At 34.8% G+C, this 13945-nt stretch overlaps 1 protein-coding gene across 1 annotated transcript; it reads right to left on the bottom strand.

The window, feature by feature from the left end:
• Nucleotides 1-5520: 5520 nt before the first annotated feature.
• Nucleotides 5521-13252, bottom strand: LOC113780846. Its single transcript, XM_027326629.1, has 12 exons — nucleotides 13232-13252; nucleotides 13034-13132; nucleotides 12796-12915; nucleotides 11780-11896; nucleotides 9885-10238; nucleotides 9631-9687; nucleotides 8330-8652; nucleotides 7864-7963; nucleotides 7714-7773; nucleotides 6927-7013; nucleotides 6348-6488; nucleotides 5521-6071 (listed from the first exon to the last, which is right to left on the bottom strand). The coding sequence occupies exons 1-12, from the start codon at nucleotides 13250-13252 to the stop codon at nucleotides 5742-5744; spliced, it is 1809 nt and encodes a 602-aa protein (XP_027182430.1). The 3' UTR covers nucleotides 5521-5741.
• Nucleotides 13253-13945: the final 693 nt, after the last annotated feature.

The raw sequence follows: 13945 nt of genomic DNA, 5'->3' as shown, positions 1-13945 counted from the left end.
AAACCTGCATACATCTTCGGGTTTTGATTCTAATAAAGTGCTGGATTTTTAGTCATTTCAGTCCTCTAGCTGCAATGAATTGAATTAATTATTGTCTAAGAAATGGTTATTTGTAATTGTTAACTCATTAATCATTTGGCATTTCTTGCTCTTCTGTTTTTTCCCAACGCTTATGAATGTATGATCTTTCTTCTTCCGATCTTAAATTGTGGTGGTGGTTTCATGTTTTACTAATACAGATCTTCATCATTGGCCTTAGTTGCCTCCTATGGTAATTCATAGGTGCTATCTTGCTTTGTGTCGGTTTTTTTTTTACTCCCCTTTTTGTCGTGTAGGATCCTTCACTAAGCTATTTAGCTTGTAAACAGTTTTCCTCTCTTATTTTTCTTTTCCTCTACTAAGGTATTTTCTCACATTGGTTCAGTGAATTGTTGATTGCAATTCAACAGGACATTGCAAAAGCGAGAAAGGTGTGTGTGTTAATAATGATCTTCATTTTTTCTGCATTTAGGTTCTTCACATGGCTAAGTTTGTTCATAATAGTAGAAAATGCTCCATAAGTTTAATATAATAGTTCTTGCAAATTATGGGATTTAGACTATATTGGGATTATATCCTGGATAAAGTATGGTTCAGATAGTTGTTTTTATCTGGTTCTTCATGCAATGTGATTTGGGATTTGATTTTTCATTGGGTGTACATGATTTGAGAGTTATCTGTGTTTGTAGATTTTAGACTTGGTGTCTTTTATAGTAATATGTGTATTGGTTGATTTAGTTCTTTTGTGATTGAAATGATTTAAACTACTAATTAATTCAAAAAGTCTTCCAAGTTTAATGCATGATCTTTACCAATTACCTCTGTTAGACCAACTGCTTCCGAGTTTCAATATCAAAGAGTAGAGTAAAATGACCCATAAAATTTTAGCTATTTTGCTAAGATCTATTGCACATATAATTTCATGACTTTCTTATTTTAAGTTCGAATATCTCTTCATGTGTCAGTTGTGTCGTATTCTTCAACATTGCAAAAGATAGCAGTAGCCGTTGTTGAAGCTTTGTGCAAATAAAGTCAGTGACTCTTTTTCCTTATTTCACTAACATCCCCTCACTTTTTCAAATTTATTTCTGATTTTTATTAGTTTTCATTATTTCACTAATGTAAATTGTACACCTACCTCAGGGGCATTTATGGGAACAAATTTCCCTCTATTTTCTATAAACATTTTTTTATGTTCACTTTTGACATCATAGGCTAATTTTGTTGCAAATCCTAAACCTCAAGGGAGGTCAGTGTAATTGTAGAAACCTCAGGGGAGGTCAATGAAATTATCAGAAACCTCAGGGGAGGTTTCTAACATTATCCCTATAATTTGTTCTAAATAGAAATGGATAAAATGACTTTCGGTTCTATAGTTCGTGCAGTTGTATAGGTTAAGCACTGTAGATTAGACAAAATTTTTGTTTAGGCATATGAACTTAACTAATGACTATCATGATTGGCTCATTTCCTGAAAACGTAAAGAATGACAGATATAGATTTTTTTTTGATAAAATATTATAATTTTATTAAAATCTGCACTAATTGCTGAAAGTACATTATCAAATACACACAGATATCAAATAACATATCTGAAGAAAAGATACTCCAAATCTAAAGAATAATAAAAATAACAAGAACCTCATAAAGTTTAATCCATGAATGATTATTATTACTAACAACTGTTGGATTGAGAAGTTAATGCAACATAGCAATATAGAAGTATTGTTAACATGAACATGTTCTATAATTGCAGCAACAATTGACATTTAGTCCGTTTGAGTTATCCAAACACATTTACTTCTCAATTGACACAACTTGGTTTAATTTCCATATGTTGGTTAGTTATGCCAAGTAAACCAAGTGCACCCACCACAGCCAGGTGTGCGACTCGGGTCGACCAACGGATTAGTCAAGGTAGAGCCCGGATACCGTGGCAGACAACAAAAAAAAAAAACCAAGTGCTTGTAGTCAAGATCATTGGATAAATTACTTTCTTGGTTTTGGGTTTCTTAAAGCAATTCAAAGCATCAGTCTAAAACGGAAAAATAAATTCAGATGACAAGAGAAAATTAGATGTATAAGTTAAGATTGTGATTTAGCATATAACTACTGTTGGATTTTTTTTAACATTTTTTTTTTCAAAAAATATTTTCATTCATGGGTTTTTTTTTTTTTGTGTCTTCTTCATCTTCAGAATGTGACCTCAAACAGCAATTGGGAATGCCATTCCATTAGTGTTGCAAGTACTTAATAAGTCAACCTGCAAATAATAATTATAAAAGCTCCAAGCAAGCATACTATGTTCCTGGTTTTATTCATGTACTATCTTTTTAAGAACCTTTTTTTTTTGGATAAGATATTACTACGGTAGTACTGATTTCCTGTTGACTTTATGATTTGTTCCAATTTAATAAGGATGGATCTATAGCAGTAGCTTTTGTTCTTTCAGCCTACAGGCAAGTAGTGTCTCCCGGTGGAGCTCTTTGTCTCGATTCAAAGTGGATAAAACTCATAAAAGTGGATAGGTAGTGCTCTGCTTTCCATTGGCTGGATTATGTACAGACGATGGAAAACATGTCAAAGCCAATTATGTCAAAATCAATTTACCGTGAACTTATAGATGCTGCTCGTGTTGAAATGTACAGAGTCTACTTAATAAACAACTTTTTGTTGAAAAAGAATATTCAAATAAGTTATTCGACCTATTTTTATGCTTACCAACAATGTAATCTAAAAGAGTATATACAATAAGTAATCCAACCAATTTTTATCTACTAGCATTGTATACACTAGCATGTTTGTATGTATGTTACGTGTATAAAATTTGAAATTCAATTCCAAATTAGAATGATATGACACGTTTCAAAACCAATTATTGTATACATTAATCCACTCTAAACATGCTACAAAATTTCTTTTTCTAAAATCTCTATTAGTGTGCATATAAGATTTATCCAATTTAAAACTTGTTACAATATATCCTAAAAACTCTTGTAAGTTAGATAACTATGAGATTATTGGTTCGACTCTCAAAATTTTCCCTTTTTAAAGGCTTGATACCCACTATTTATTAAAAAAAGAAAAAGAAAAAGTGCACCTTTACAAGTAGGGTTCAAACAAGTCAAACATCCACTCTGTGAGTTATAATAATAACCCAACTCGCAAAATGCAAATCAAGAAATTTACTATCCATATCCGTACCCATAATTTTGGATATCTACAACTGAAATATCCACATTTACTGGGTCGGTTATAGATATCCAATATGTATCCGAAATTTAAAAACTAGCCTTACATGTTTTGCCAACCAATTTTTTTTTTTTTATATAAATTAACTCATCAAAATCACTTATAAATAAAAAATATAACTTAAAAAGGCATCATTCCAAACAAACTATACATTTGATAATTTTGCTAACCAAATTCATCAATCACATTCTTAAGAAAGAAAGTTAACTAAACAACAAACAATAAAAGCAAGAGCCAAGAAGTAGAAGGTAGTGAATTCTTTGAGGCTTCTTATTAGAAAAATGTAAAAACATATGTATAAAACTGATTGAATACTATAAAAAATTCAAATATTTTTAATAACTACACTAAAATCCTAATATGCAAATACTAGTCTAATATCTACGAGTATCTAAAAATAAAACCCGTATTTGACCCGCATGAAAGCAAAATCCGCATCTAATCTATATCCGGAAGATCTAACCCGCGGATTTCCGGAAATGCAAGTTAATTAATTTGCATACCCATACAATTTGGAGCATTAATTCCACTTTATACCCTTTAACTATAGCTAAATTCTCACTTTGGCCCCTAAATTTAAAAACAAACACTTTAGCCCTAAATTATAGAATTTATTATACTTTAGTCCCTAAAGTATATGATTTGTCCATGTTAACCCTTAAAGTATAAAATTTACCCCAATATAGTCCCTAAAGTAAAACATTTAGACTTAAAATCCATCTCACTTCATTGATGATGTTATTTAAGTGAGACAAATTTTATAATTTAAGAACTAAAGTATCTCATTTAAAGTTTAAGGACCAAAGTGAAAATTTAGATATAATTAAAAGGTGCAAAATGAAATTATCCCTAGTTTGGATAGTATAGCAGAGCAAGCAAAGTGATCAAGTGAACTACGACTCCGGGCTGTGACTTTGTGACTTGCGAACGGTAGTAATACTCTACATGACAGTAGTTGACGATAGTCGCCTACCTAGCCGAAAAACTGAACTTGCTTTTATTTGTAGTTAAGTTAATTGTGACGTTTATTCAACACAAAAAGGCCACAAATAGACTACTTAGTCATGACTACAGAAAGTAATGCCAAGACACGTAGAAAAAGGCAGTTAGCTTGAGAAAAAAAAGTTCTACAAAGATAATATGGGACGCTCTGGGCCGTTGATATCAGCCTCTTTGTGTCATCAATTTGGGAGTTTCGTCTAGTCTTGCTATTTTATTTTGACACGATAATTTCTATGCCTCCTTTTACTCTCAAGTCAAGGGACGAACTCAAAATGGTTAATGAAAGATTTGGAGAGGATTGTACCACCTCCGAACTTATGAGTGTGTGTTGTGCACCTATCTAATAAAATTTCAAGAAATCCTAACTTATAATGCAAGCGGATTAAAACCTCCGACCTACAAGCAAGAACGAACCAAGTTCCTTCTTGGTGGTCAACTCAATTAGATTGGGTTGGTTCGTCTCATTTTTCTCCCTCTCTCTTTTCAATTATCCTAGTTGATCAATCAAATCTTTTTCTGAACCTAAAATGAAATGCAGCAGTTTTTCTGACAAGAATTTTCATAAACAACAACTAAGTTAACCCCACAAGATACAACCAAAAGGCTGATTTTTGGTTGCACCCATGGAACTTAAGTACTACTCACGCACACTCTCAACAAACGATGTGGGACACATGGATAAGAACAGGGGGAACCTCTACTAAGCACTAAGGAGCACTCACTCACTCCGGTTTTTAACCTCTCCAACAGGTCTTTCTTTCTTTTTGACAAGAATTTTCATAAACAACACCTAAGTTAATCCCACAGGATACAACCAAAAGGCTGACTTTTGATTGCACCCATAGAACTTAAATACTACTAGAAGCAGCATAGTTTGATTAAGTCTTTTTGATCAATTATTCCAGTTGATCAATCAGTACCTTTTTCTAATCATCTGGATATTTTTTTTCTTTAAGAAGGGAAGGATCAAGAGGGCAAAAATAACGAGCTAAAGTAACAAGAGAATTCTGATGAAGCAAGATGCTTTGAAGACTCCTAGAGTATGCAGATAGGGCCAATAATCAGTGGCCATCATCTCGCTCGAGATTTTCTGCTTAACCATATCCATGTCAAGTCGAAGCAAATGGGTCCTAGAGCTGCAGCAACTGGGCACGGATGAAATTTAGCAACACAATGACTGCCTGTTCAAAGTAGTCTGTGCACATGTGCATTTGTTGCACAAAAGAATGAGAGCAGCTGGGAAATTTCAAGGAGAATCTTCCATTACGATCGCACATTCTTAACCTAATACAAGTATGTACATGCTAATATACATCAGTTTGATACATATCAAATCTTTTAGTAAGATCAGACAACTAATTAACAATGGAAAAGCTCAGGACTACATTGCAAAGAATGAACATCCAATTTTAATTTGATATCGACTCCCCAAGTCTTCGCTTAGACTTCTATACCAACCACGGCTTCTCTGTTAGATCCTTCGCAAACACGTATCGGAACCTTGAATTGTACGGCAACCATTCAATAATCTGAGAAGCTTTTTTGGTATTTGTACGCTCAACACATTTCTTTATTGAATCGTTAAGCTTCTTGTCTACATTTTCAGCAATCCACTTCAGAAGATCATCTGCCGGAATAGATGCTTCTTTCGTGTATCTTTCAAGCACTTTTGGTAAAAACACTTTCTTCGACTTCTTCACAACAGTATTAGCTTGAAGGAACTCCCTTTTGGCGGATTCCAATTCATCTCTAATGTTTGCTGCTGTAAAGACTCTCAGCTAGACAGGAGAGGGGGGGGGGGGGGAATACTAAGAAGATAAATTCCAAGTTGGAAAGCAAAAGTAAATCTTTTGAGCAAAATCAGAAGTCTAATCATGACTTTCACCCTTTCCCGTGATCAGAACCTCTACATTTAACTGTCAATGACGGTACATCAATAATATCTTCCCAAGATAATAATCTTAGAGCAGAACAAAATTAGAAGATGATTAGATGTTCATACTATAGAGAAGGAGGAAAACAAATTAAACAAATTGACAGATGAAAGAGATTACCATGGGATCAGAAAAGGCTCCTGTGCAAAGGGCAAAGCAAACAAGAGGTTCAGAATCTCGGAGACCAAATTTTGAACTGATATGATGTCTTTCTTCTGCAGCTCTTTTCCTTATAGCGGTTGAAAGAAGAGTCTCTAGCCACTGTAAGAGGACAAAAGTAGTTGAGTTTGAGGCCACATCTCAAGAAGTTATCAATTTTGTAAATAATGAAGATAGCAAGTTCTTTCTTTCTTTCTTTTTCTTTTCTCTTTTTAATAATTATAGGAGCTTATCAGTCACATAATTATACTATGAATATCTTTAACCTCCTAATGATCTGTTCTTCTATCCATATTTACATTTTTGCCTTGGTTGACGCTACTACAATTCGAATGCCAGAAACTTGATATGATTGTGACATGAATATGTTTACTCATCTTTCGTTATCGTCTCCTGGAACTGATAACAATGTTACCACTTGCTTCTAACTACAAATAGAGCAAGGCATGTGTAGTTTGAAGACAAGGAGGAATGGAGGCAAAAGATTCTGATTAGGTGTTGACTGTATATTTACAATGGCTGATGGGATTAAGATGATACCTTTCCTGTTCGAGGCGCACGGAAGCAAAATATGGACTGCTCAATTGCATCTGCACTTACAGCATGGCCACCAACATTATAAGCAGCCTGCACTATACAGGAAAATCTGGGGTCATCTACGGGAAAAGAAATAACATGCAAAATAGCAAGAAGTCTAAAAAAGGACAAAAATATTCTGTATATTGGGTTGGTTGTGGAATGCTAACAAACACAATCACTTAAGATGTGCCTGCATTAAGATGATCTTACAAGCAAATCTCCAGTGCTAATCTACTTAAATGTTCAAAAGCAAAAATAATAAAATGTAAAAATACAGATGTAAGTGCACATGTTTAAAATCACCCAAATAGTTTGTTCAATTGCAGGTAGACTTTTACTAGAGTGTTCTCTCATGGTTCTACCAGTTTCTATGCCGCTAGATGTTCTTTCAGAAAAGTGTTTTCTTTACAAATGTCCAAGTGCTTATTTGCTGCAATATTCCATCAGCATAAATAAAAAGCCAAAATTTGAGCATTTGATATAGTAATAAAGTAAAACATGTTTTGTTTATCTTCGACTTCGTAGTTCTAGAGATCATCTTACTTGGATTGATACTTCCAAAAGACTAAGTTTATTTGCATTGAAAGTTGGGTAGGGAGCTTAATTTCATTGTTGGAATATCTTGGTGTACAACATATTATAATTTTCATCCCCCAATGTCATTGCGAGAAAGAGAGAAAACCAAAATAAAATTTCAGGTGGTTTGTCATGAAACAAAATTGAGCAGTATACTCATAATTTTTGCTACCTTGTGAAACAAAGCTAACCTTCTGAGAGAGCTGTGGGGTACTCCATATGCCAGATATGCCTTCATAGGTGAAAACACAAAAAATAATTAATGGAAATATCCTCAAGAAGAAAACCAAGACAATAGATTCACCAGTCTTGAGGCATTTACATGCATAATCAAGGAATTATATATATTTATCCAAAAGGCTGTCTGGACATCACTCTCCATCTGATTGATGCTCACCCTTTCCAGCTGTTCCACTAGAAGTCTGAAATTGGGAAAGGAATTGACCGTTAAAATGCACATGAACTGTGTGGTACATAACAAGCAGCAAGAAGTTCATTAAGAAGGATGCAATTTAAAAGAAAGAGCAAGCTTCAACCTTTTCAGTAACAGATACATTTCATCAACCAAAAATTTACACCTAGCTCTTCACATAAATGAGCATTTGTGGTCATAGGAGAAGAAAAGAAGAGGTCAAGTCTAAACTAAATGCTACAGCCACTTACAAATTTACTTTGAAACAAAACTTCTGAATTTCTACTGCTAGCGGCATATAAAATTTGGCAAAAACATGTGTTTCATTTAAACTTATTCATCCTTTTGCAAAACGAAAACTACAATAGAAAAGTACCTGTAATTGTTGATGGCATAAGATGCATGGGAAAAGTTATTCTTGTCAGTTGATAAACTAGATATTTCGAGTGTGCATTTGCCAGGCCAGTCTCTCGGATCCCCAGAGCCCCGCCTGGGAAGTACAACACTAGTGGAAGACCTCGATAACAAAGGCGATCTATTTTGCTCCAAATCTACAGATGCTGTGCTTCGAAGCCAGCAGTAGACTGCAGCCATACACCTGACCATTTCCTCTGCCAACTTACTTGGACACTGGTTGAGATGATCTTTCAGAGTTCGCATCACAGAGGTTCTCCTCATTGCTTGTGACTGTTCCTGAACCTGCCACAATTTATAGCAACATTGGACTTCCATCAATAAAGTGGCACAACATATGGTTATTTTATCACGAAATCAAATTTAGTTTCACTAGAAACTTAAATAAATAAATAGAAAATCGAAGATGTAATGTCTAAATACACTTTGGCTTGTTCTTGTATATAATTACAGGAAAGACATTTATGCCTTATAAAGGAGAACCATGGAATACAATTTGTTGGAACAATGACTACCCTATAACAAGATGTTAGATATATAATCAAGACAGGGGCCATCAGTAATGACTTGTACTCCTAAAATAATCGTTCTAGTGTCTCATTAGTTATCTTACTGCCTGCTTATAGAGATTGCATCATGAGGTTTACTCATTTTAAGTATGCTCCAAGCTCCTTGATGGACAAATATCTTTTGAGAAAAAAATTAACAGAAAAACTTGCTCTTATAAAGTTCAGCAACGTATTATGTGGTAGAGCATCTATTATCTGAAACATCCAACCTCAGAATCAATGACTGAATAACTAGCATAAACTACGAGTCACAATAGGAGCCATCGCTTTGAAAAACAAATGCGAATATCCATTTTCTTGAAGAGAATATGTGATGACAATGGGGGATGATGGAATAAAAAATTCAGAGAGTAGCAAACAATGTCAAGAAAAACTGAAAAAAGCATGGAAATAAAACAATAAACAGGCAGGATATATTCCTAAATATCAATAAAGATATCTAATTAATAACCTCATCTACAGATATCACTTAATAGGACCTTAGAGAATGCACTGAAGCACACATGGCCAGAAGAGATAGGTACAAGGCTTTGTATCTCCTCTTCATTAGCACTGTGAAATTTTTTGGGGGTTCCCGGGGGGGGGGGGGGAAGAGAGACTGGTGCCACCATAGACAGCTGAAGGAATGAAAAGAAGGATCATGGGCTAATGCCAAGCTTTTTGATGGAGGATATTTATCAGCACATACACCAACCTTGTGAACAGGAACGCGTAGTACTTTATGCTTCACACCCAATACTAGTAGAGAGGACTGTAAAAGGAGTGATGTGGAGACAGGAGATTAGGAGCCAAATATGATTTGTAACAGCAAATGACATTTGGGGATAGAAAATCACCTATGACGAATTGCATAGTTTAAGAAAAGGAATTTAATTAATCCCAGGACCATTTTGAAAGCAACATATGATCTTCTACCTTTCAAAGCTCACATAGAAAATAATATCCTACCTTCGCATTTTCTGTACAACTCTTCTCAAAGTGGATGTTGGCTTTACCACTAAACAGTGAAGCATGTCTAGTCTTATACTGCAGCAGGTCCCTTTTTCCCGAGTCATTTATTGAAGCAAGGGTTTGGAAAGTCCGTAAAGGGAACTTTGAAGAACAAAAAGCGCTTGAGATAATACTTGGGTGCTTTCTTGTCTCATTCTTTGCATGTGCAGGAGAAGTCATGACTGAGCTCTGCTCAGAGGATGACCTACTAATGCATTGCTCAAAGATGCTCCTGTAGAGAGAGAGAACATGCTGCTCACGATTTGCAACCTCCTCTTCAAGTAACTCAATGTCTGCCAACAACTCCTTTGTCTAAAATAATTAAAGAGTAGTGCTCATTATTTCCTATAAAGACAGTAAACTGGAAGCTAAAACTAAGATTTGATTAAATAAAGTTTTGGAACCATTCAATGGCAGTAAACTGGAAGCTAAAAGTAAGATTTAACCATCAATATTCCAAATTCAAACATTCATTTACATGAAGGTATCCAGGATTTAAATTTTCCAAGTACTTTCAGCTATTCTCTACCACTTCTTTTGGGTCCATGTCAACATTTGATGTAAAGAAGCAATTAAATCTACAGACTCATATGGTGAAAGCATTAAAGCGACAGGCTTTTCAACTATTAGGACTTGAGATAATGGTTCTGAACTTAAAACAAGCACTACAACCATGTAACTTGAGACTTCTAATCAGGCAAGAGCTTTCCAATGCCCGAAATACCCCAAATATTACCAACTGGGTATGATTGAGTAACTGTGGGATTTGGTGTTAAGTTTGCTGGTGAAAAGGTTGCGTGCTTCGTTGGCGTTGGTTAGGACTTCAAAGATAAAGGCTTAACAGCTAAAAAGGGGCTGATTCATTAAAACAGATCATAAAATCAACAAGAGAAGAATTGTAACAAGGTTAATAAATGCTAGAGATCCTTCAGATATTCCCTTTTGGATAAGTTCCAAAGTAAACTTTGCTGCTTATAGGTTCATATGAAAGTTTCTAGTTGAACATTTCATTAACACAGTTCCTAGTTGGAAAACCCACTAACCGTCTGCCAAAACAGTTGTAAGTTCCACAACAGGCCAAGAATATAACTTGAGTTTTAATAATAAAGACATATATAGACATTCTAAAATTTTTTACGTATATGCAAATTACATAAGTTTTTTTTTTTACCTTCAAAGAAGAGAACTCAAGGGTAACAGCCATGATAGATATTTTGAAGTCATAAAAAATAATAATGAGAAAGTCTTTAAAGTTGCTGCTATGACACTGAGGCACAGCTAGGGAGTTCTATACATCTTTTCTCGTCATCTGAGCCACTTAGCTGTACATTTCACAAGAAATGAAAAGGTCATCTATCAGATCCACTGATGATGTTCATGACCTATTCTTCACCTTTGATCTAGAATGAAACAAGTTCTAAAGATTGCATGTTATTATGGAGAAGCTTTCATGCCCAATAAAAATAGCATACTGTCACTGCAGTTGGTTGTTCAGTATGGAGAAGCTTTCATACCCACTATGCCCCATAAGATAAAAGAACAGAAGTAAGGCTAGAGGTGGTTCAGTTAACTACTTAGCCATCTGTTACACTAACACACATGATAGATATTGAATTCTTGGAAATATGGCCACCTAGTAACATAGTATGTTAAGTTGCAAACAAGATTCATATTTGCAAACCAGATTCATGAACCCAAAGCAAACTAAAATGTTAATAGCAACTAGATGCAGGAAGCTTTATCCATAGTTAGATATCATTTTCTGTTGCAAATGCTTGTGGCGAATTTGTATCTGATTCTATTACAACAACTGTAATCTAAACACAAATAAAAGACAGAGTATTAGTGCTTACTTGAGCAGCAAAATGACGATGTCCAGGAGATAATGTGCTGGAAGCTCGACCCATTGCTTTCTCAAGTACCATACGCATAGATCTCTCTTGCTGCAAACGGAATTGTAATTGCTCAATCTGCAGAAGTGATTTAACATTTATCAAAATCCAAACAGAGACAAAATAGTTATTATGTATCGATAGGCAAACGTTGTATGTATATAAAGACATTCTTAATGTACGACTTTTACACAGGGGGCAAGCGATGAATCCTGGTGAATATTCAGTATTTAAGTAATTTCAATGAAAAAGGCCTTTTTCCAAAACCTGCAGAAGGCTGATTTTACTGTTTTCTTTCTTCCTTTTATCTTTTGGTGTGGATGGGGTTAGGCTTGTACGGAAAAGCAAATTCACACGGGTCCTTGTATCAAAAAAATTTCCTACAAAAAAAAAAAAACTCCAGCAGAGCAATCAGTTTCCTACAAAAAAAAGTTTCTTTTTTTCATTCTTTGATTCTCATGCAAAAATTACTATTTTGTGTTCATATGTCACCCTGATGCTTCATTCACATTCCTTCATGGAACCATGATAATTTTTTTTTATATATGTTTTACAGTAGTCTTCAAAGACCATATGATTCGTAATGAGTTTACGATCTAAAGGTTGCAAAACCAAGGGAGGAGCTCCAAGATTAAAGTTTTAACTATCTTCCATGATTACACCTGTTATGGTGTATGTTCTTTACACGCAATGATCTAACATAGACGCACACACATGAAGCACTTCTAATCCGTGAGTCTTTGTTAACTAAAGGGGATCTTACTGGATGTGGAAAAGAATCATAAGAATGCTTGAAACTGTATAAGCTACAAAAGGAGAGACTAATTGATGGAGTACAACGGAACTATGAGCAACAGAAATCATATAATTCAACTAAGCCACTTGACTCTATGTTTGTGAAAGCATGAAAACATAGAACAGATATAGCAGACTAATCTGTCCTTCATCTTAAGTAGAAAAACAAAATCCACTCTTACATCTTTTTCCAGGGATGCTCTATGATTTGAAACAGCATCTTTGTTCACTCTAACCGAATGCGCCTGAAGTGGACTTGCCCTGCAACTCCGCGTTAAAGGGGGTAATTCCTGTTGATTCCACTGTTCAATTTGTCAAGATGCACGGTGAAAAATTTTCATCTTAACATACAAAACTGAACTTGCTGCCATCTCATGCATGCTTAAAGTGGCAGTTAATGATTGCATAACAATTTCTTACAGGTGATTCTTTAATGTCTTGCTGCAGAGAATGCAGATTACTCTCTGGTCTAACAGTCAAATTCCTGTCAGAAGCACTGCAAAAGCAAAAGCAAAAGCACTTAAGCCACTTGACTTACTACCAGAAAAATCTTTAATTGGGGTTTCCAATACGGAAATTGAAACTTCAAAGGCCAAAAGATAACAAACTAGCTTAAACCAAATGAGGCTCATCCAACATGTTAAACTTTAGTACTTTCCACCAGAAAGTGTATCTTGAAATGCAGCTTCACTTTATGCTTTCATTCTTTTTGGATTAAGTCATGGAACTTCGAATCCAAGGGACAACAGCTAAACTAGTACAAATTCAGAAGAGAAAAGAAATTAAATAACAAAGACAATGACATCCAGAAATCCAATTACTGAGTGAACACTTTTCTATTTGACATATGGGGAATCATTCATTAATTATACCATTACCCAGGAGAAGACATCAAAATAATTTCATGAGTCCAGTGACCTAGCATTTTGTTTGCCAAAATTTCTTTTACGCGGATACCTATTCATCCTGACTCCTACGAATTATTTCACCTAAAGAATGAGTTTAATCTAATATTATTTCTTTTTAAGAACCTTTTTTTTTTGGATAAGATATTACTACGGTAGTACTGATTTCCTGTTGACTTTATGATTTGTTCCAATTTAATAAGGATGGATCTATAGCAGTAGCTTTTGTTCTTTCAGCCTACAGGCAAGTAGTGTCTCCCGGTGGAGCTCTTTGTCTCGATTCAAAGTGGATAAAACTCATAAAAGTGGATAGGTAGTGCTCTGCTTTCCATTGGCTGGATTATGTACAGACGATGGAAAACATGTCAAAGCCAATTATGTCAAAATCAATTTACCGTGAACTTATAGATGCTGCTCGTGTTGAAAT

Source organism: Coffea eugenioides, chromosome 8 (genome assembly GCF_003713205.1).
Source record: "Coffea eugenioides isolate CCC68of chromosome 8, Ceug_1.0, whole genome shotgun sequence".
NCBI lineage: Eukaryota > Viridiplantae > Streptophyta > Magnoliopsida > Gentianales > Rubiaceae > Coffea > Coffea eugenioides.
This window is presented reverse-complemented; position numbering and strand designations above follow the sequence as displayed.

Coding starts and splice junctions, on each gene's coding strand:
- LOC113780846 (XM_027326629.1), bottom strand. CDS start 13,252: ATGTTGGATGAGCCTCATTTG. Junction 8,653..9,630: donor TACGCGTTCCTGTTCACAAG/GTTGGTGTATGT, acceptor AAATTGTGGCAG/GTTCAGGAACAGTCACAAGC. Junction 6,489..6,926: donor GTGCGCCTCGAACAGGAAAG/GTATCATCTTAA, acceptor GTCCTCTTACAG/TGGCTAGAGACTCTTCTTTC.